The sequence below is a fragment of the Macaca fascicularis genome, chromosome 4 (assembly GCF_037993035.2).
Source record: "Macaca fascicularis isolate 582-1 chromosome 4, T2T-MFA8v1.1".
Classification (NCBI taxonomy): Eukaryota; Metazoa; Chordata; class Mammalia; order Primates; family Cercopithecidae; genus Macaca; species Macaca fascicularis.
In genome coordinates, this window is record NC_088378.1 from 170264390 (window position 1) to 170287419 (window position 23030).

Genomic DNA, 23030 nt, shown 5'->3' on the forward strand with positions numbered 1-23030 from the left:
TCCGGGGTGATGACGAAGGGAGATTCCGGGGTTGGCAGCTGCACACTACGGTGCAACCACTCCAGACAGAACGAGGGAAGCCAGTCGGGGCCAAGCCTCTGCCATGTAGTCCCTCCAGCCTGGTACAACTACTAGAGGCTGGGCGGCACTGAAAGAGTGGAATAAACCAAGAAGGCAGGATGGAGCATCCAGAAAATGGGAATCTCACTCAGAATAAAGGCAGAGGACGTCCCAGGCCAACAGCCGGCAGCCTTCCAGACAAGGCAGGAGGACCCTAGGAGGGGCTGCACAACGGCGGGAGGAGAACCCACCAGGCCAACAGCCAGCAGCCTTCCAGACAAGGCAGGAGGACTCCCGGAGGGATCGCACAACAGCGGGAGGAGAACCGACCAGGCCGACAGCAGGGAGCCTCCCAGACAAGGCAGGAGGACCCCAGGAGGGACCGCACAACGGCGGGAGGAGAACCGACTACCTGAAGGGGCCACCCTTGTAGGAATATGCACAACATGCGACTAAGGAGAGGGAGAGGAAGTGGCAGTAGGGACAAGTAACGCTCAGCTGAGCGGGGAGTGGCGTATTTTGTGTTCAGGACACACAAAAAGTAAAAGAAAAATGACTGTTTAGAAATACGGAGCTGCAAGAAGAAACCGGGGCAAGTGGGGAGGAATGGGCATGGGACTACTGGAGTCTTCTACAAGCCATTTAAAGAAGAATTCTTTTATGTATTCCTTTAAAGAAATCAGAGTTAACTTTCAACAAGATAACGCTGACTTCTCAACTAAGCTCCCCACGCTTCCTACCTAGGGTGATTTCTCCTTCCCAGTATCCACCGCCCAAATGCAATGGTGACAGTGCTGGTACCCAGCATCCAGGCAGGAAAACCATGACAGAATCCAAGAGTACTTTGAAATAGTTTTATTGGCTCATAAGACCTTTGCATATAAAAAAAATACCCAAAACACTATGCAGTATTAAATCACAATTACATTTTCTTTTACCAATTAAAACTACCCAGAATATACATTTTTTAAAGAAAAAAAAATCCTACAGAACTGAATTCTGAAATGACATTATGACTTAAATACTATGACAAAATAGATAATTCCTTATAACATTAATTCATTGCACAAAGCTGCCAGATATTTTCATAAGCATAACCGCTGCACCAAGTGCAAACGAACACAATTTCAAAGTTACACATTTAGTTGAAATAACTGTGCCTCCACCTATGAGACTCTTAAATTTCTGGCACGAAATGTTGGTCTGTTCTAACTTCCACCAGGCAACCAACTTTGCAATCCAGTTTCTTTCTTTCTGGCCCTCTCTTAAAAAAAGCAACATCCTTCTGCTGTCACTGCCTGAGGAGTCAGCACCTCCTCTGCTTGAAGAAATCGACTCCCCTCAACTCTTCAGGCAGGTACTCCTGATCCACAGGCTCGCTGTACATGGGGTTGTACTTATAGCCTTTGCCATAGCCCAAATCCTTCATCAGCCTCGTGGGCGCGTTCCTCAGGTGCAGGGGCACGGGGGGCAGGGGCCCCTGGTGGTTCCTCAGGCAGGCTTTGACGTTGTTGTAGGCGCTGTACACCTCAATGGACTTTGGAGCTCTGGCAAAGTAGACCACACACTGGGCCAGAAGCACCTAATGACACAGAGGACACATTTTACTAGCAAGATGCCGAGCTTCCGTTCTGCAGAGCCCCTCCTGGCACAGCTCTAGGTACTTCTCAGAAGATCCCCACACGCTTTCATTAGCCCCTTTTGTGCCTACAGTCTGGATAACCACCTATCACAGAGAGAAGCACCTAAATGACACAGAGGACACATTTTACTGGCAAGATGCCGAGCTTCCGTTCTGCAGAGCCCCTTCTGACACAGCTCTAGGTGGTTCTGAGAAGATCCCCACATGCCTTCATTAGCCCCCTTTTGAGCCTACAGTCTGGACAACCGCCCACCACAGAGAGAAGAAACTCCCATGAGGTGAGAGGCAAAACAGGTGAGTGGTTTTCATTTCTTTTTAACAGAAGGACTTTTTACTGAATTAAACTTTTCTTAAGCCCCCAGTGTATAACAGAGATGAATATGAAGCTGCTCTGGGGGCAAACTTGCAGAGGCTTCCCGTTCAGCTCCTTTAACATTTCCGCTCCCTGGAAAATGTGGAGCATGTGCTCTGAACCCCGGAATCCTGAGGACAGTCTGAAACATGACCTCGCTGACACAGAAGGCTTCCCTCTCTAGGAGTCTAAGAGTCTACAATTGGAATTCAAAAGCCAAGCAGCATACTCAGTGGGCCCAATACATCAATGGTGAAGGAGGGACATTTATTCAAATCTACAAAGGGACAGAGCATAAGAGAGAAAGGAAGTGATCTGCAAGAACTGAGCTGATTACTTTACCTCACATTCGGGCATGCCTATGAAGTGACAGCCTTGGTAGGCAGCAACCGCTTGTGTTAATGCAGACGGGTCTGCCAGACCTGCCACACACACAGACAAAGGAGAGCTTCAGTCGTGACACACACTGTCCTCCCGGCCTAAGTGCAGGCGACCACAGACCACCACTGCTTGTACACTTGGTGACCGAAACAATCCCATGTAGCAACACGGACTGACTTACCTCTAGTCTCTGATCACATGAACTTATGCAAGAAATGTTTAGTGAGTGGTTACTGTGCGGTGTGAAGAACTGTTGCCGTGTGGATAAAAACTCTACATCTAGAAAAACATGAGTCTCTGTACAACAAACACAAGAAGTGAAGGCTATGGAAACATTCGCCAGGATGGAAACACTAAAAACAAAACATCCCCTAAGACCAAAGAAGAGGAGACTTTCCTGATCTTCTTCACATAGTGTCCAGAGTCTTCCATTTCTACCTCGGGAGCTGCCCAAAGAAAACCTTGAACACCCGACTTCAAAGCAAATTTAAAAGCGGCTCATCTTATTGCAATACTCTGAACAGCCACTCATGTTAGTAAAAACATTCCCGAACAGGAAACAGAAAATGGTGACTTTATGAACACAAACATTCAAAAGCACATACACCAAGAAATAAACGACTGAGCTCAGGCATAGTCTTACCTCTGCCCGTCTTCTCCTGCCGGTCTCACACAGCCCCGAGACATTCTTCCTGCCCCTACCCACCCCGCCCAGCCACGCCTGACGACGCCACGAGGTAACTGTCAGCCATTTCCCCACCCTCACGGACACAGGGCTCTGGGACCCTCCAGTCACACTCACCTATGTCCTCGCTGGCAAACCTGACGAGCCTCCGCGCCACGTAGAGCGGGTCCTCCCCTCCCTCCAGCATGCGAGCCAGCCAGTAGAGGGAGGCGTTCTGGTCGGAGCCCCGCATGGACTTGTGCAGGGCGGAGATGCAGTTGTAATGCTCCTCACCTGACATCACAAAAAGCACCACTCACACAGAGCTCACAGGAGGGGCGCCCAAGCCATCTGCACCCCCGCTGGCTGACTTCCAGGAAGCCTGAGCTAATAAAGGCCCCAAGAGAGCCGAGGAGAGGTTTGGGCAGCGCCTTAACTGTGCTGAGTGGGGTGGACCGGCTGCCCGGGCTTAATCCCAGGACATGCCCCAGCGCTGTTCTCTGTGGGGCCGGGGAGCCTGTTCAGTAACCCAGGTCTATTCAGTGGAAGAGGCTGCTGCAGCAGACACCTGTGGCTGCCCACATGGACCTGCACACACAGGCACAGGGGCGGGGGGAGGGGACGTTCACTGGGAAAGGTGGTCCTCCCAGCCGGTGGATTTGCCAGAGACAAGAGTGGAGGGAGGGCAAGTCTCACGTTCTGGCTCCATCCCGTGGCCTACCATCTACCGGAGGAAAATCAACGGTGGGCCTGGTCGGAGCCAGGAGGATATAGAGCCAAGTGGCAAGGGCAGCTGTTATAGCCCATCTGTTCCTCAGTGTCATTTCCAGCTGCCTTTCTGATATCCAAAGCCTGTGGTCATTTAAACCTCCTTCTGCCAGCCTTGCTGTGGGGACACCTGTGTGGCGGGGTCCCAGAAGGATCGACAGACACATGGACTGCCAGCTCCCGCCCTGAAAGTATGGAAGTCCACTCTCTCACTGCCTGGTCTTATCCCACTTTTACCCTAGATTCACACGAAATCAGTGAAATGTGCTTTAAAAAAAAGGCATATTTAAGGGCAAAAAGTGACAGCTAAACAGTTCTCAGGAACTAAGCAGTGGCACCTGCACACATTTCACTATTCTCTGGCCATCGTCCCTTAGGTAAGTTCAAGGAGGGGGCGCCCTCCTCAGGAGAAAGCACAGGATGGTGTTCCTGTGAGTCTCACTCCTCCCAGAGGAGCACCTGGTCTGTGCTGAGCATAAGCCCACGTCCACAATACGACTGGCGCCAGTCAAATCCTGGCAGCTGAGCTCGCTGGTAAGATGACAGCTGGTCTTCAGGTGGAGAAGAGAGCAAGCAGAAGATGCTGGCCGCCCACAGGGGAAAGACCTGCAGGACCTACGGTTCAGCCCAAGTGATTCTGGTTTCTGAGAACCAGGGCAGATGGACGGGTCAGTCCAGCTACTGGATTTCTGAGGATGAACTGAGTGTCTCCTGTGCAGGACTCCTGGTGCAGTCAGAGTGCTATGGACACTGGCAGAGAGGGTGTCCTGGATGAAATCTGCATGCTTCTGGCCCACTCCCTCATCCTGCTGGCCCAGGCACTCTGGCTACGCTCTGCTCCTTCGCAGGGTGGAGGAAGGCGGGGAAGAGGGTAGCAGATAACAGGCCTGGCTAAACTCACGGGCACGGGGGCCGGAAGAAACGACCCGGGCCACTTTATGTCAAATTTAAACTCCCCCACACAGGTGAGTCATCTTTTCCCACGTTGTCAATGTCAGGGCAGTACCAGTACCACCAGTGTAACGGACAAGAGCACAGCCGCCGGGACCAGGCAGCCTGGGCTGGACCCCCAAGCTCATGGGCCATGGGCAAGTTCCTGATCCTCACTGTGCCTCAGGTTTCTCATCTGTAAAATGGGAACAACGAGATCACTTACCTCACAGGGCTGTATTAAATAACACATGCCTGGCACAGAGCAGGCACTGTAGAAAGATTCTTTTGCAACAGTGAAAGATGCTAGTATTATTCTATGCCACCTTCCATGTTTGCTTTGATTACATACTGCTTTATAACCTGAACTTCACCGATTTATATAGAACCCTGACGTCAATGCATGGCAAAGAGTTTGCTCTCATTTAGAAATTCCTTCACTCTGATGCAGAAACATCACTGGATCCTACTAGTGGGTAACTATGTACTAGGTGACATATAAAAAAATAATAACAACTCCGGGGGTGGGTCTTTGTCTCACTCAAGTTATAAAAAGGCCCAAGAGTGTAAGCTAACAGGTTTCCAGGGCAACGCTTCCACCATCCCTATTTACAGAGCAAAGCCTGGAAAAGCAGCTTTCTCCAGGATCCGAATGATATTTACACGTCTGCGGATCCACTGTGGGGCAGACATGCTGCACTGGGGTGGGGTGTGTGAGCTCATACTAGGAAGATGTGTAGGATGTGGGGTTCTTAAGGCTGTGGCACGAGGCAGCCTCCACCGCCCCCCAGCTCCGAGCTACAGACAAAGTGATCCCCACTGTGCCGCGTTCTGCAACGTGGGGCTCCAGAAGTGGGATTCCTAGGACTGAACCCCTCCAAGATCCGCCCTGTGTGTACGTGCCTGGAGGGGTGGCCCCTCTCAGGAGCATGAGGTAATGGGTGAGATCAGTAACAGCATGGCAAGGCTGGTGGGAGGCAAACGCGGATGGGGGGAAGGACAGTCTTGGGGACCAGTCAGACCTGGATTTAAGGGTCAGTTTCACTGCTTGCTTTGTGAACGCAGGCAAGTTTTGTTATCTTAAAATGGGGGTAATATTAATAGCTATCTCCATAAAGTTATTTTGAGAATGTCAAAAATGAATATACCTATAAAATACTCGATGGCTGAGTGTTAGTGAAGGCCATGTTATACAGATCTCAACTGACAGTCTGATAAAATGTCGAAGAACAGTCCTAGTCGTTCCAATCAAAACAAGGCAAACCCTTTGGGACACCTACAACAAGGGAGAGAGACCGCTGCTGCTGCACCTGAGAAACCATGGAGATCCTGGCATGGTGAGATTTTTTAATGTCTTAAAATCTTTTATCTGGTTCATATCTACAATTTTTCTGTTTGGCCAAAAGTTAAGCAGGGCTCTACACCTAGAACGCGTTGCTTTCCAGACTTTGCAAGCATTCCCATCGTGCTCCAGAGCACAGGGGAGAGCCAGCCATGTGAGAAGGCCCCGCTGCGGGCACACTCACGCCACAATGTAGACAGGATTGTCTGTTCAACTTGCCAGTGTGTCCTTAGCACTAATGAACAGCCCCGAGCTGCCATCAGCTGAGGCACGCTAAAGCCAGAAAGCTTTGGTCAGCCCCCCAAGGTCATGCAGTGGGTGTGCTCACCCACAAAGAGGCAGTGCCTGGAACCAAAGTCATTCTTAAGCCCCTCCACCCCTTCTCTAACCAGTAAGGACTCTCCACTGTCACGTGGCACAGCCTACGTGAGATCTGGAACATTCAATTATCAGCTTCCTTTTCTGGCACAGCCTTTAAAAATGTGGAAATTATATTCCACAGTTACTGCAATATGACTCCATCCAAAGTCCCACAAATGCTCAAGCAGCAGCAGTTTGCTCATCTACAGTATGTTATCTTCACCTCCCACTTCTTTTATAAAAAGATGCAAACGTGCTGTGCTAATGACATTTAATATTGGCAGGTCACAGATTTAATAAGAGCTGGTATCAAATCTGCTATCTGTAAATGCAGTTCTACACAAACAGATTAAGTGCACACAGCAAAATTAAATTTTTGAAAAAGCTACTACATAAAATAAAAACTTCAAGATCCATGACAATTTATTTTTTAGTATCGACTCTAGAAATAAAGCATTTTAATTCTCAATTCAAACTAGTACGTCATTATGGCAAAAGCCCTCTTTTTATTTACTGCCACTGTAAATCATCACAAAACATATTCACTGTCAAGTGAAGGCACAGGCTTTCAAAAGTGATTGTATTCTACAAGGTGGGGAATAGCCAACTACCTTCTAAGGTGAATGTGCAGCCTGCCATTTCCAACCCCAAAACTCCTCTAGATTCTCAACAGGGCAGCCTCTGCTTCATGCCTCTCTTTGGAAAGGTCAGCCCTGTGTGGAAGGCTTAATACCAACATGGAGATCCACCTGAGAATCACTGGAATGCTTTGGACCCAGCTGAAAGTCAGGCTTCTGGAAATGAGAATGTGTGCACACACTTCTTTCCATACAGTCTCACTCTTTCCACAGGTCAATGACTTACCTGCCCGGTCGTATAAAATGTGGGATCGCTGTAGGCCCTCCTTCACGTCATTCTCTGTGATCAGAACTCTACTGGGAGAATAGGATTGCCCACTCTTCTTACAGAACATCTTCCTAGAGCTTAACCTAGCCAGCACCGCCAGCTGCAGTCCGTTCAACCCAGCTCGGGCGTCACCGTCACTGAGGTAAGCCAGGGTGTCTACTGCTTTATCCTCTATGAACATGGCCGGCCTGAAACACAACCAGGGTTAGTTACTGTCCCACTCAGGCTGCGTACTTCTTATTTTGCACATGTCTTAGAAACTCATACTTCTCGGCAAGGACGCTGAAGAGTTCAAGGCATTTGCCTCTTATTCTCACCTTTGTCAATGTGCTTAAGCATCACCAAGACTACGAACTGGCTGGGTCTCCTAAGTCACCAGGTTACTGCCCTGTATCTTATGAGTGTCGAGGGTATCTCACTGCATAGGTTCACACATCTAGGTTTGTGTGAAACAGACACTGACTGGCCTGGAAAGTCACTGTTGACAGGTGGTCTCTCTGGTTCTACCCTACAGAACAGCGAAAACTTTATTAGAAATGCTAGCACCTCATCACCGTGTATGGAAAACATGTTCCAAATGCAGCCCACATCCCTGTGAGACAGGCGTGCTCAGATCACTTTCCACACAGGGGACAGACAGCATTACATCTGAATACCAGCTCTGAAGGGCTCCAGATCACGCAGGTCAATTCCTTCATTTTAAAAACAACAAACTGGGTCCCTCGTTACTGTGAGCACAGCAGGTCCTAGAAGCAGGTCTCAGGAATCTTGGCTTGGGGCATTATGGAGGCTGCAGTGGGTCAGCTCACAGTGGGCACTAATCATGCAAAATCCGCACAGGGTAGCAGAGAGGTCATGAGCCCGGGAAGCGACGAGAAGGCTGCTGGTACATAGCCATGAGACCCTGGGTAAGCCACCTCGCCTCTCTCCGAACATCGGGACTAAAACTAACAGCCACATTTCTAAATTTGGACCCTCACAAATAAGATCTAACTATGATCAGAAGGCTGATTCAGTAAAATTTTCTATTCCTAGTCGAGTTAAACAAGATATCTAACACATTTCATGACTTAGTGGGGTCTTATATTATTCCTGGCTGAGCTGCTAGCTGCAGATTTGTGCAGCAACAAAGTAATTTTTCAGTTACAGTTCACCATGTCACTATCAACATTCAGCCGAGAACATCTACAGTAAGTCAGTCCATCAGGACTGTCCGAATCAGCTACCTGGAAAACAGCGTGCAGGCACCAATGGGGGCTGGACCGGGGAGGGGTGGCGGTTTCCAAAGGGGACCCAGCTTGTCTGCTGGATCAATGCAGAACCCCTCACCATACACCCACTCACTGACACTACTCTGCTCACTGAGTAACCCGGATAACACCAATCTGCATTTCATTCATGGAAGGATTTGTTCCTAATGTCTTAAGATGCCTCGTCTCACCCCCACATTTACCGAAGCTGATTTCCAGTTATTCCTTGTGGGTCTCTCACCACACCTAAGACACCTGGCCAGCACCAGCTTTACAACAAAGGACTCTCTCCTTACTCGTGCCAATTGCCTGGGCCCCACCCACTGGTGAAGCCCGGAGACCCATCTTCCTCTCTCCTGATGGTGGCATTCTCTCAGCTGGCCTCACCGGAACACCAGAAAACACACACCAAGGCCGTGTCGCTGGCATTCTACGAAGCCTGTGATCACTTCTCAGCCAGAAGTTAGTTAGCAAGTCTTCCGGAAGATGATTTAGAAGATAATGACGGACAGAACATACACTAAAGAAAATGTACGGGGAAGGACCAGTATCAGAGGGTGTGGCAGTACGTGACATGCCTGAGAGGGAAGGGTGCACTCGGCCCCTTACTGCACTCAGCCGGTGTGGGAAGACAGGCAGGGAGAACAGAAGCTGCTTGGGCATCTCATTTCTGCCTCAGAACTAGTAAAAACAATGGATTCTCTCTCCTTGGAAAGCTGTCTAGCAACAAAAAGCCTTTAGGACAATTGAGGGAAGAAAAAGGAGTCAAAGCAGGAGCCCCAGTGGATCCTAACAGACTGAACCAGCCTATATCCTGCACCATGGTTGGGTTGTGTGTTGATTACGTTACATTCATCATGTCTCCATCCCTACTACATGTTGAGCACCTCAAGGACAGGAATATTTTATCCTTTCTTTGTATTCCCAGACCTGATAGATGATAGGCATCCGATATTTGCACAATAAACAGACTAACTTCAGTTTCATCATAATCTCGGAGTGAAACCTTTACTTCTTATAAATTATATGGAAAGTATAGAGAAAACAAAAAGAATCCTTATTTCCAGCACCGAGAGATAAAAATGTACCTGTTATTTCACGGGAGAACGAAAGCTACTGTGTCAATTGTTGAATTTATGACACACTCACCCATGCAGCCATCAACCTTACGGCTAACTTTTAAAACAAAAATTGGGACCATATTTTGTATAGTTTGACATCCTTAACCATTAAATAAACGCAAGCTTCTCAGACCTGTCAATATTTACTTATAAAAAATTTACATTAAATTTTAAAAATAGACAAAGGGAGAAAATTCACCTTCCCCTAGACTACCTTGACGTTAGTATTTTGGTATGTATCCCTTCTCCATGAATTTGTCTTCTGTATGCATTTAGGGGCATGGCGTGCTCTTGGGACAGTGACAAGATGGGTAGCCTTATATACCATGGTATTTACTAGTAGAAACAGTCTCATTTCCATTAGTCCTCATATACAGAGAGGGAGGCAGGACGCATTAATGAAGAGAGAAGCCGACTAGCAGTCTGCTCCACAGATTTACGAACAGTATGCTGTGAGTCAGTCTTTAGCAATGATTATGGATTTTATGTGGTTGGAAAATAAGGTCTTCCTTTGGCTTTTAAACTCCTGACCAAAGTACAAGTGGTTCCACTCTTCTGGTTTGGAGTCATGGGGAATGGAGGTGCTGCCACAACGAAAGCTACCTGAGCTCCCGCCACTCCCTTCTTCTTCCTCCTCTTGGGCATAATCTACATTTTAAATTTCAACCCTGTCCAAAAAAAGGAAGAATTTCCAGGCCCAGATCAAACTGTCGGCAACTCTGTCCAAGTAATACAGGAACTGCTGACAGCACTCACAAGGATCACACAAGAAAATTAAAAAATGGAGACTCACTGTGAAGAAGGCTGAGCAGGAAAGGTTCCACTTAAACACCAAATAGATCTTGAACTCCCATTTACTAAGTTCTGAAGAACAAGGTAGGATATACTAAAATACCTTGAGATCTTAGAATGGGGAGCCCACGAGAGAACTCATGCCAAGAATGATGAAGGGATAGTTGCACTGATATTGGCAAAATCCCTCAGCAAACAGCAACTGCTGCACAAACTATTTTGAAAGAGAGTTCCCAGTCTAGAGAATTTACGATTATTTTTAAATTTAAGCATATATTTATAAAATGTTCAGAATTTAAAAATAACCTTCCAAAGGTGGAATACAATAAAAAGAGATGAGATCTATTCTGGGGATAGACTGCCCAAAATGTCATAACATCCTACATGGAAATAAACAATAGGAAGTCAATTATGTTATAATAAAACACTATTCATAATAAAATTAGTTAAAATAAATGCATTAGAAAAGATTCTATTTCTAGTTAACAAAACCTAGAGATAAAAGCAGACTTAGAGAGCTTAGCCTCTCCAACTGACGAGAAGGGCTTTAATCTTAAAGAATATAGGAAGCTCTCTTCTTTCTTCTTCCAGGTGCCTAAATCCTGAAGTTTTCCACACATTGGGTAATACTGGGATTTGGAGGACACTACTTAGATTGCTTGATGTGTAAGTTGGAGGAGTGTAGTAAGTAAAAATGTACCTGTTATTTCATGGTAGAACGAGAGAATGTGCATGGCTTGGTTAAACTCTCCCTCTCTAAATTACAAACCAACCCCCACAAATCTCTTTCACTAAGGAAAAGGAACATTTCATGGTCAGGGTGATAACTGCTGTGTAGAGGTTCTCCACTAGGGATATGTATCAAGTGAGACACAAATACAGCCATATGTACCTTACCTAGCATAGACCGAGCTCCAATCTCCAGGGACAGACCCTGGGCAAGGTATGTTTCTACAATGTATCCCAGGGAAGCCGGATGTGCAGATTTGGTTAAAAGGCTCTCCTGCTGCTTTACAGATGGAAGGAGTTTGTTCCTAATCCATTACAAATGGATACAGAGTTGCTCTTACACAAAGAAGTGCCAAGAGAGAAAAGTCAGAATGGAAAAGCCCAGCAGTGGGTCCATCCTCTGTAAACCTGGCACCCCAACCCCTTGCAGCACTTGAAGTCAGTGAGGAGAAAGACGTGCCTTAAACACTGGTTCCAGCACATTGAAGCTGGTGGGTCTTGGGCGTTACTTAACCTTTTTGTGCCTCAGTTTCCTCATCTAGTAAATGGGAGGTAATGAGACTTACTTTGCAGAGCTGTATTGAGGACTGAATGAGCCTAAGATGTGGAACGCGTAGAGCAATGTCTGCCATGTCATGAGACTGGACAAGCACTGCTATTGGTATCAACAGTGAGAAGAATCACCCTCATGAGACTGTGCAACAGCATACTCTCCAGAACTGCACATACTCAAGGGAGAATCCCAGATGCTGCCGCTTCCATAACACCAGGGTGAAAGCAAAGCAAAACAAAACTGACTTTCTCCACAAAGAGAGAAGGTACATTTCAGATGATGGCATCTTTCTGTTTAATCCCATGGAGGTACATGCCTTTCCAAATTACATTACTTGGTAGGGGTCTGTAGTGGGTTGAATAGTGACCTCAAAAGATGTAAGTCCTAATCCCTGGAACCTGTGAATGTGACTTTATTTAGAAATAGGGTCTTTGTAGATGTAACTAAGGGTCTCAAGATGAAATCATCCTGGATTTAGAGTGTACCTTAAATCCAATGACAAATGTCCTTATAAAACACAGAAAAAGAGAAGACATAAGGACACAGAGAAGGCCACCACATGAAGATGGATGTAGAGACTGGAGTGACATGGTCACAAGCCAAGGAATGCCAACAGCCATCAGATGCTGGAGGAGAGCATGGCCTTGCTGATACCTTGATTCTGGTCTCCGGCTTCCAGAACTGTTAGGATAAAGCTCTGTGTTCTGAGCCCCCCGGTTTGTGACAATTGTTACAGCAGCCACAGGAAATGCATCCAAGGACCATGAGATCTGTGGTTCTGGCTGCTGGTACTTTTATGGCATTATTTTAATGCACCCTTACACTAAAACAGCTATGTTAATGCACTATATTAATTGTACTTAAAACACATTTTTAAATAAAAATATTGAAATCTACTCTATACCAACCATTTATTCTGGCCAGGACCTTGTATTCTAGAGTTCTACTACCTTTCTTTCTATTCAATGGCAGAAAAGATTACTTAAAACAATTTAAACTTTTATAAAAAGAAGAAAGAATCCACAGCCACCTCGCGTGGGGGCCAGTTTGTCAGGGGCTCTCCTCTCCAGATGGTTAGAGAAAAGCCCCAGACCCAGTTACGCCACAGCCCTTACCCAGGGACAGACGCCACTTTCGGTCTTCCAGCCACCTCTTGGAACTCAGCCTAGCTAGGCAGAGGGCAGTTATGGCTTCTCATTGCACTGTCTTGATCTCCAAAGACTTGTATCCTCTATCTGGTTCACAAAGAATTGATTCTTTAGGAGTGTTTTTGAATATGTATATATTCTATGACCTAGGAATCTACACTCCTTCAAAGCAGCAAGTAGTGCAGGATGATGAAATGCTAGTTTACTTTTTCATTTTCAGCAGCACAAGCTCATTCATCGTATCACGAATCATGGACATTTTTTTCCTGGCTTCCAAAATTAACCCGGAGCAGATAGCATGCTTCACTGTTAGTACCATGTGACCCAAATATTTTTTGGAGAGCAAAATACCTGAACACTGTTGCTTAGCCATACAAACCGAAGCAACTATGGCATAGACAATGAGATTTCTATTTCACTCAGTTAAATTCCATTTATCCTTCAAAACTCAACTCCGCATCCCCTCAGCTAGGAGGTGAAATACTGGATTTCACATATTCTGAATGCTTCTTCTCTATGCCCACCATACTTGGCGTATAAGCATGGCACTGGAAGTGGACCTGCTTCCCTAGCCTTCATCATACTGTGTTCCCTGTCAAGGCACAGGAACAAGCTTTTCAACCCTCAGCCAATGCCTAGCATATGCAGGAGCTTCAATTTTGACTGAAGAATAACTATAGGAGGGACTATTTTTTTTAAAAAAAGGAACACTTTTTTCACTTTAATGGGAATTTATCACTTACATGAGTATACTGTGTGACAACTCACAATTCCTCAAGTGCAATCAAGAACGGCTAAGCGGCAGCTTGATTAGTTTCCAAATCCAGTGCCCTGCTCACCTCCTCTCACGTGCAGTTCAACAGCCTGGGACTTCTCTGTAAATGTTCTAGTTGCTATCTAGGGCACCAAAACATGACACAAGAATACAAATGCACACCAATAGCTTCCCGGAGAGAGAAAGTCAGTATTTGGGGTTAAAAATCTTATCTTTCAACTAGATTAGCATCACCAAATCTGATTTATATGCACAAGGATGTATATATAGCTGTCAACAGGGATTGGAAAGCAAAATTTTACCTAAAACAACTAAAAGATATCATAATCCACTCTTCATTATCCATGACAGATGGGGTGGCAGGTACTTGTATTTGGAAATCACTTGTAAGAGTTCTTTCTGTGGCCTATGATATCTCCTAACTTAACTTCTTGCTAGAATTGCTAACAAGTAGACCAATTAATGGATTTAAGCTTAATATTCTTTCATTTTACTCTGCTTGCTGCTGATGAAAAGGGCAACAGTATTAAAGAAAAAGGCTCCTGATACCTGGGTAATTATCCCTTATGCTGGATAATACAAAAAATATTAAACTACTTTTCTCATATTGAAAGCTAGGATTTATTCATTTCCAAACCATTCATCAAGCACACAATGTGCGCCAGGCACTGTGCTGGTGATGTGAGCAAGGTGAAGCTCCCGTCCTCACAGTCTTCCCAGGAAAGCAGGGGACACAAGATGGCACATATAATTGGGATCAAGTCTAAGCAAGTGGCAGTGGAAATAGTAAATCATTTACTGGATATGGGAGGTTTTCTCTGAAAAGCAATTTTAGCAGATTAAGAATCTCTAGCTCATTTTTATATCAGTTTCAACAACTAAATCTTAATTATTTCACTTGATCTTCTCAAACTTTAATGTGCCTGCAAATCACCTGAGGATTTTTAATAATAAAACACAGCAATTCTTCTCACAAGGATGAGCTCCTTGGCCGCCGCCTTTCTCATTTCATTTAAATTCTTGCAGGGAAGTGACTAGGGAGAGGCGAAAAACCTGAGGGCATCTGAGTAAACTGATTATTATTAACTTCACGTCATCAATATTAATTATTGATTTCATATTCTATTTCATGAACTGATGACATGAAATCAATAAAAATCACCCTAGACAAGTAGCTCCATGCAGAATATTAAGTTGCAGACACATTACAATAACCAGTACACAGAACAAAGCACACACACAAACATGAAACAAGTTAGGATTTCCCCCCTTTTCTTTCAGTTTGTCTTTACCATGTGGTTCTATGAGTCTGTGATGAGATTTCTGTTACAGGAAAGCTACACAGGTTGAGTATCCCACATCTGAAGTGCCTGGGACCAGAAGTGGTTTGATTTTCATATTTTTTTGATTTTACAATATTTGTATTATATACTTACCAAATGAGCAACCCAAAATCCAGAAATCTGAAGCGTTCCAATAAGCATTTCCTTTGAGTATCATGAAGGTGCTCAAAAAGCGTTAGATGTGGCAGCATTTTGGATTTCAGATTTGGGATACTAAACCTGTACTAGATGTGAGGAGCTGGCAGCCCCCTTAGGCTCTGACAAATGCCCACCACATAAAGGGCTTCTCAGTATGAGTCCATGTGGCTGATAACAGCAGGTTCCACACACTGCTTGTGGCCACAGATCTCATGGCTATCTCCATCACAACGGGATTCCAAAACGAGGCCACTCTGTCCTACCCAGTGGTCCACGGGCCAAATGTTGCAAGGCTTTCATGAGACACGGCAGAATTCTTCCTCCATCTCAGACAGGAGCAAATGGGGCCAGACACATAGGGAGAGCCTGTTGAAACCTAAACCCTGAGCCTAAAACTATGCCTTGTACTTTAATCCTCACAGAAAAGTGGCTCCAGAACTTGGCCTCAGGGCAGGCGGGAGCAGCTGCAGAGTCCACAGCAGGAGGAGGTGGGCAACAGCCCCTCATCAGACCAGATTATGTCCCCCAGCAGTACTTCAGCCAGCACAAGAACAAATACCATCTGAAGAACATGCTCTCATACGAAAAAAGGAAAACCTCTGACCCAAGAAATCAGACTGATTACCTATGATACATACTCGGTGCATTAATGAGCTCATGTGGTACTCATCATGCAGAAATAGGTCACCAAAAGGATAGGGGCAGCCTCTAATGTCATTTTCAGTTAACATTCCTTTACTTTCATGAAGTTGAGTTTCAAGCATGTAAAAATGATTGCATAATTTTAAGGTTACAAGTTACATTAATTTTTACCTGATTTTTTTTAACAAAATACTAAACTGCAGGTTAAAAAGAAAGTGAAACAAGTTTACAATGCTCAAAAGAGTTGTGTGGTAAATCTGGGGAGTATCTATTTACTTGTTCTATTCAGTGAGGGACATAAACCCTTTCAAATCATCAATGAGGGACATAAAGCCTTTCAAGTAATCAATGCAGCTTCCCAAAGAACCCTAAGCACAAAAGCAAACACCCAAGAACTAAAACAACAAAGCAAAGTTAAAGCTTGAAGAATTATAGAAACACACATTAGAGGCTAGAAAATGCATCTTAAAGTTTGCAGGGATACCTTTGTTAGGTATAATCGAACATTTCCCTCCTCTTTTATTTTCATTACGGGCGGACCAACATTTCTTCTCTGTCCCCACCCTCTCCTCACTGATGCCCGGCCCTTTCTGGCCCCCTGCCAGAGGACTCTCGGGGAGGTGTGTGCCCCCGGGACGCCGCACACTGTCAACTTACTCTGAGCTGCTGTTGCTGCTGTGGCTCAGAGGGTCAGTGGGACGGCTAGAGTCTAGGACGTGGATTCCCAGGGAGTTGATCGCTCGCATTAAAATAGTCACCATTGCCTCTACTGGAAGCTTCTCAAGAACAATCACTCGACAGCGGCTCAGAAGAGCAGCGTTGACCTGGAAGGAAGGGTTTTCAGTGGTTGCCCCAATCAGAGTGATCGTGCCACATTCCACGTGAGGAAGGAAAGTGTCCTAATCATGGGAGGAAAACAGAAAAAAGTGATTCCAGTCAACAGCCACCGGCAGAATCCTATGTAAGTTGGCTATCCATTCCTTTCTTTTCCTCATTTTTCTCTCTCGAGTTCAGGAATAGCAGCAGCCTTATATTCATTGAATATGGACGCAATATTTGGGGGAGTACGACTCTTGCTTTTAAGTCTAAAACACATCTTCTGGAATGACTGTCTAAGCCTGATCTCTTGCTGCTACGTAGACTAATAGCTTTAAGTAGAATTCTAACTTAGTTTCAACATAAATGATTTCTTTACTCAGAAAAGCATCTTCTACCCAAGGCTGAACTGGCACATAGCTTGTATGTAACAGCTATTTATTTACAGACGAGAAAGAACACACAAAAACATTAACACTTTCAGAATCTTATTCCACTGCAAGTACTCAATCATAGTATTATTCCTGACAAAGTTGGTCATTATGCTGTTTTATGGGAAAAAAATACTAAGATGAGCCAATGGTCCAGTATGACACCTAGAATGCTAACATTCCATCAGAACTTTAAAAGGGTCTGTTTATCAAAAAAGGTTCAAAAAAGGCTTAGTAGAGTTTTGTGAAACAGTCTGTGTATGATTAAAAAGTTGCAACAAAATACACTAAAAAGTTACGCCTAAACTTTATTTTGTTTTTATTTAGAGTATAGCTCCCAGATCTTAGCCTGGTAAAATTTTAATGTCTATTTTTTTAAATCCCAAAGTGGCTTTGTTTATAAAAACAGCTTGTGCCTTTTATTTCAGAAAGCCATTTAAATAAACAGTAATCATTAGCTCTTCCAACACTCACCCTGAAGAGAGCTTAGAGTTACAGAAAATACAGATTAATTTTGAAAATAAAAATACTGTTAAAGAAATTTTTAAAAACCTGTTAAAATAATGATCTTAAAATCATTATTTTACTGTTCACAATGACTCCTAGTATTTAGATTAAAAACTTTGAAAACTGGAAAATTTGATTCAAAGCTGCTTTTCTGATATGTATAGCTCAGGGATATACCAAACATTTCATTTATCAGATAGATAAAGCATTTTCTTATGACCAAAAAACACTAAGTATGGGGAAATAGGCTTGAAGGAGATGGGTTGACAAGCCTATGCTTCTTTGTAAACAAAGCTCACATTAATAAGTCTCTAGCATTTGTATAGTGATCTCACATACTTTATATTGTTTGATGTTCACAACGACCAAAAGGTAGAAGGAAGTTAATATACCTGCTGAGATTTATTGAACCGATGAATCTCATCAATAAAAAGGACGGTTTTCCTTTTGAAAAAGCTCTTTTCATTTTGAGCTTGTTTTATGACATCTCGCACATCATTTGTCTTGGCATTTGTTGCAGATAACGTCACAAACCTTATGCTATGTTTCTTGCTGTTGTTGGCTATGATGTGAGCCAGAGTGGTCTAGAAAAGATGACATAGATAGAGTTTGAAAAGCTGATAAGACACAGAGAGACCAGCACCCATGGGAACTACTACAAGCAGCATCACTATTTGCCAAACGACTTGAACTCTGAAGAATGCTTAGCAGCACAGATACAAGTAAAAATACCACAGTACATTTACAAACAAAAAAACAAAAACCAACATTATAAATAAAACAGGAAAGTAGCTAAACCTTAGGCTAATCCTGACCTTTTCTCCTCTGTCCCTAACTACCTTTGATTCCTTTTTGGGGGACTCTTTAAGATCTCTGGAATCCCAGTAAAGAGCAGCTGTCTTGATTTAGCAGAGTGACAGCTGTGACCTCTCACCAAAGAGAAAATTCTCCTTCCTCCAGCCAAGACAGCGCTGCTGCTGAAGGACCTAGGTGCAGAGCTCATCACAGAACCACAACTGGAAGCTCAGCACAGCTGAGAAAAGGAGGGTGAGGGAGCATCTGCCTTGAGACCAATGACATCGACCCAGCATTTGAGATGGCTGCAGGCCATTTCTGCATGTTCACTCTGGTAGGAGATGAAGGGCAGCACTGGGGTCACATTAGCACTTACTAGAAAACCAAGGAGACCCAAGTAAAGCACTTCTTGGGTGCTCGACACATATGTATATGCTGTTATTAATATGAATGTTGTTATTGTTATTAGCACTAAAGGATGAGAATAAAGAAAAACGGAAGACTGTTTAATGAGTGGGACGAATCTGCACCTGAATGGAAAGGTGGCACTTTTGTTTTCTAAAAGTTGTAGAGCACCCATTCTGTGGCTGCTTCTTTACCAAATCCCTGCTAGCCTGCCTTTTGGAATCAGGTTAGGATGTCACAGATGCCTAGGCTTGCAAATGACCAACGCCCACCTCACTGAGCAGCCTGAACCACCCAAACCTCTTGCCTGGCATCTGGTAGGTGGGATGAGCTCACCCACTCGTCTCCCTAAAGACCTTCTTGCTGTCTGGGGCCACCAACAGCTGATTATCCATTCTCATGATCGTATGTAAAGACTTCCCAATTACTAAGAATGATACTGTTCAATCCCTTAAATGGGGTTAACAACTAAATCGATGGGGACAGACGTCAACAATTTGACCACCATCATCATAAAATCTTATTTGGGATAGATCTGGTTTATTCCTGGCCAAAGGGAAGGCACGAGTGCGAACAAGAAGGCAGAAAAAGGGCAATTCATTCCAGGAACTGGAGTTTAAGGGGGTGTGGGGGTGTGGTTAAGTTGTGGGAGATAAAGCTGGAAAGAAAAATAGGAGAAAAATCATAAAAGCCTTGTGTGCAAAGGAGTCTGAATCTCAAAGCTACAAGAACTCTCTACAGTTTGACCCCTGAATTCTCCCTTTCCCTCCCTGATGCTGGTTCTCCCTTATTCTGGATAAAAGAGCATCCTGTACTTAAGCACTTCTTAGCTTTCTCCGTTTTCTGGCTCACCTCCTCCATTTTTTCTCAAGTGTTTTTCCAATGACATGCTTTCTAGACTCACAATATCCTAACTGCCCTCGTCTGGACTTGTGCTAACCCCTCACGAAGGGACATAGAACTGGACACCAAAATGCACGGATATTTCTTCTCTAGAGTACAAGGCATTATGAGAAAAGTTACGGAAATACCGGATGAAAATGACTTGCAGATGAAAAAGTTTTTATGTTAGTTTTGTAAATATATGTGAGTATATTTAGTAAAATAAATATATCCTCAAGAATATAAGAATGTTAAATAAACATATTCTCAAGAATAAATAAATACCAGTCTGTTAAACCAACAACTAGAGGAAAGGGAAGGAAGCACAACAGAATTCGTTTTTTTTTCAAAGCTGAAACCGTTTTACGTACAAACGGAATATACACGTTTCTTTACAATTTAAACACGCTGATTCCTTGCGAATTCGGTTACTAAATCAAAGTCTGGGGAGAGGGCGGGGAGAACGATAAAGGCAGATCAAATCTAAGGGTCCATATCTTGTAAAACTATGGATTCACAGACATCGTCCTTTTGAAAACCCGGCAAGCCTGCCTTCCGAATCTGGGGGTGTGTACCCTTTTCACGCCCATCACAGACTCCACCTGTGGACCAGGCACTGCCCCAGCCCAGCCTGCGTCTGCACCCCTGGGCCCTCTTATCCAGGAGAGTCAGGCGGCTTCTCCGGGGGGCAGCACACCCGGCTCTCCGACCGTCAGCTGCATCCACCGCCGAGTGAACGACGGAAGCCCCGCGGCCAAGGCTGCACTCACCTTGCCGCAGCCCGGCGGCCCCCACAGGATAAGCGAGGGGATTTCGTTGGTCTCCAGCAGCGAGCGCAGCAGGGTATCCTGGCCCACGGCCCTGCTCTGCCCGAAGTAGTCCTGCAGCGTGTCAGGACGCATCGTGTCGGCCAGCGGCTTGCCCTGTAGCATCTGTCGGATCTCCTCGGCCGCCAGCGCCCGGGGGTGCGGGCGGCCCCCGCCACTGGCCCCAAAGGCGGTGGCGGCTTCGGCAGCGTCCGCGTCCCAGTGCCCCGGGTCGTCCTCGCCGTCCGCGTCCGCGTCAGCGTCCCCGTCGCCATCGCCCACAGCCTCCTCCTCCTCCTGCGCCTCCGCCTCGTCCCAGCTGCGCGGAGACGCGCTCCCCGCCGCGGCGGCGGCCGCCGGCCTCTTCCCCGACCCCTTCCTCCCGGGGCTGCTGGAGCGGGCCACCGGGAAGTCCGGGATGAGGCGGGCGCCGCTGGGCGTGGGCGGCGCGTCGTAGCTCTCGCGGCTCTCGGTCTCGCCGCCGTCGTCGCCCTCCTCGCCTTCGCCCTCGCTGCTCTCGGCTGCCGTCGGGGTGGCAGGCTGCTTCAGCGCCGAGCTCTCGGACAGACGCCGCCTCTTAGCGCCGGGCGGCGAGGGCCCCTTGGCCCGCTCCCCGGCGCGGTGCGACCCGGCCGCGGGTTCCGCGTGCCCCGCGGGGTGGAGCAGCAGACAGCGGTCCAGGTGCGAGTTGATGTGCGCGGCGGGCATCATCTGCTGGCACACGGGGCACTGCACCTGGTGCAGCTGCGAGAGGAAGGGGTCGTCTTCCGGCCCGCTCACCTCCATGGCGGCCGCCGCCCTCCCCGGCGCCAGGCGCTGCCGCAGCAGCCCGTGCACACGCCGAGGCCTCCGATGCCCTCCGCTAGGCCCAGCGCCGCACGACCCTCGCTCGGGGAGCCAGCAGGACGCTCGCGGGCCGGGGGAGGGCGCCGCTCATGCCTCACGTCCGCAGCTCCCGCGTCCGCCCGCCTTCGGCCGGCCGCTGGCAGCGCCTCGCGCGGCGTGTCGGGAAGTGTAGTCCGCGGCCGTTTGCCCCGGAGGCGGCGCGCCTCGCGCGGCATGTAGGGAAGTGTAGTCCGTGGCCGTTTGGCCCAATCGCCGCCGATAATACCTCGCGTGGCACTTCGGGAAGTGTAGTCCGCGGCCATTCGCCCCAGCCGCCGTGCGTCCTTTTCCGACTCAGAACAGCCTTTGTGAGGGGTCGCGGGGCGAGCGTGGTGCGCGTGCGCGAGGTTCGCGGGGGAGGACGCCGCTGTCTCCCTGGGCCTGCGAGGCGCGCGAGGGCGGGCAGGAGCCGCGGACTGCGCGCGGTTGTTGGAGCGGCGAGTGCCGCTTTCCTGGCTTTCCTCGCCGGGCTGTGGAATGGGCCTGTGGGGACGAGCAGGAGGAGGCCGCGGCGGGTCGTTTGTAACGAAAGGGAAATGGGGGAAAAAACCCGAAAGCCCCCAATAGAAAACCAGTTTTCTATTGGACCTGAACAGCAGAAGAAATACAAACAACTACGCGGGTGAAAGAAATGCTCACCTCAGTAGTGGTCAGAGAAAAGTAAATAAAGGGTCTCTCGCCCCCTTTTAGGTTTGTTGGCCTTTTAGTCAAGGGCGGTTCACCTACAGCGCGCTGCGAGCCAAGAGATGCTTCTCGCGGGCCGCTGTGTCATGGTGGCAAATCGGAAGCACCAGCCTCTGTCTCCTTAGCAACCCAATGATGGGAGGCACCCGTGTGCAATTACGTCGTAGACAGGGATAGAAATGGAAAGAATATCAGATTAAAACAAGTGTGGTATTCTGCGTCTTTGAATGAATTCCCGTGTTCTGTGATTTTATTTTCTGCTTTTCTGTGAATCTCCCGTTTTAAAACATGTATCTTAAACATGCATTTTTGGTAACTAGAGGAGGTAAATGAGGGAGAATGAAGACTTTTCTGAAATTTGGCAAAAGTGGAATTTTTATTTAATCTGGGCAAAGGCAGATTCTGTCGCCCAGGCTGGAGTGCAGGGTCGCGACCGGAGCTCACCACAGCTTTGAACTCCTGGACGCCAGGGACCCTCCCGCCTTAGCCTTTGGAGTCGTCAGGGTTATAGGCTGAGCCACCACGCCTGGCTTGATGGTTAAGAGTTTTTCTAACTAAGAAAGTTAGGCTCAAAAATAAGATGAATAGAAACGCTAGAGAAACAAGTTAAACTTTCTTTAATCGTCATATAATTTGAAATCGTACAAAAAGAGCATCTGGAGCTTTTTTTAATTTATTATCATTATTATTATTATTATTATTTTTTTGAGACGCAATTTCCTTTTAGTTGCCCAGGCTGGAGTGCAATGGCGCGATCTCGGCTCGTTGCAACCTCCGCCTCCCGGGTTCAAGTGATTCTCCTGCCTCAGCCCCCAGAGTAGCTGGGATTACAGGCACCCGCCACCTCGCCCAACTTATTTTTTGTATTTTTAGTAGAGACTGGGTTTCTCCATGTTGGTCAGGCTGATCTCGAACTCCCGACC

The 23030-nt window shown here is 46.6% G+C and overlaps 2 protein-coding genes across 6 annotated transcripts in view; one reads left to right on the forward strand and one right to left on the reverse strand.

The window, feature by feature from the left end:
* Positions 1-900: 900 nt before the first annotated feature.
* WRNIP1 (WRN helicase interacting protein 1) lies at positions 901-21535 on the reverse strand. 4 transcript variants are annotated; one of them, XR_012434336.1, is made up of 8 exons: positions 20503-21535; positions 18043-18234; positions 16554-16795; positions 13838-13895; positions 7364-7593; positions 3238-3393; positions 2397-2476; positions 901-1642 (listed from the first exon to the last, which is right to left on the reverse strand). XR_012434336.1 is itself a non-coding variant. In XM_005554172.4 (7 exons), the coding sequence occupies exons 1-7, from the start codon at positions 21322-21324 to the stop codon at positions 1367-1369; spliced, it is 1998 nt and encodes a 665-aa protein (XP_005554229.1). In that variant the 5' UTR covers positions 21325-21535; the 3' UTR covers positions 901-1366. The 4 variants fall into 4 exon arrangements, 2 of the variants coding, with proteins under 2 accessions (XP_005554229.1, XP_045246379.1); XR_012434335.1 differs by lacking the exon at positions 13838-13895 and having other exon boundaries at positions 3238-4993; XM_005554172.4 differs by lacking the exon at positions 13838-13895.
* The window catches only part of MYLK4 (myosin light chain kinase family member 4), a 106951-nt gene continuing 100501 nt past the window's right edge, over positions 16581-23030 (forward strand). Inside the window, exon 1 of one of the 2 annotated variants that reach the window (XM_065544509.2) lies at positions 16581-16857. In XM_065544509.2, the coding sequence (XP_065400581.1) occupies positions 16802-16857 (56 nt within the window). In that variant the 5' untranslated portion in view covers positions 16581-16801. The remainder of the gene's footprint in view (positions 16858-23030) is intronic. The other variant, XM_074038940.1, reaches the window with a different exon arrangement.

What these genes read in the sequence shown, in the direction of transcription:
- WRNIP1 (XM_005554172.4), bottom strand. Translation starts at nt 21,324, where the DNA reads ATGGAGGTGAGCGGGCCGGAAGACGACCCCTTCCTCTCGCAGCTGCAC. An exon ending in CATTTTATACGACCGGGCAG is followed by an intron (nt 3,394 to 7,363) that starts GTAAGTCATTGA and finishes TTGTGATGTCAG; the next exon opens with GTGAGGAGCATTACAACTGC. An exon ending in GTTTGCCAGCGAGGACATAG is followed by an intron (nt 2,477 to 3,237) that starts GTGAGTGTGACT and finishes TGTGTGTGGCAG; the next exon opens with GTCTGGCAGACCCGTCTGCA.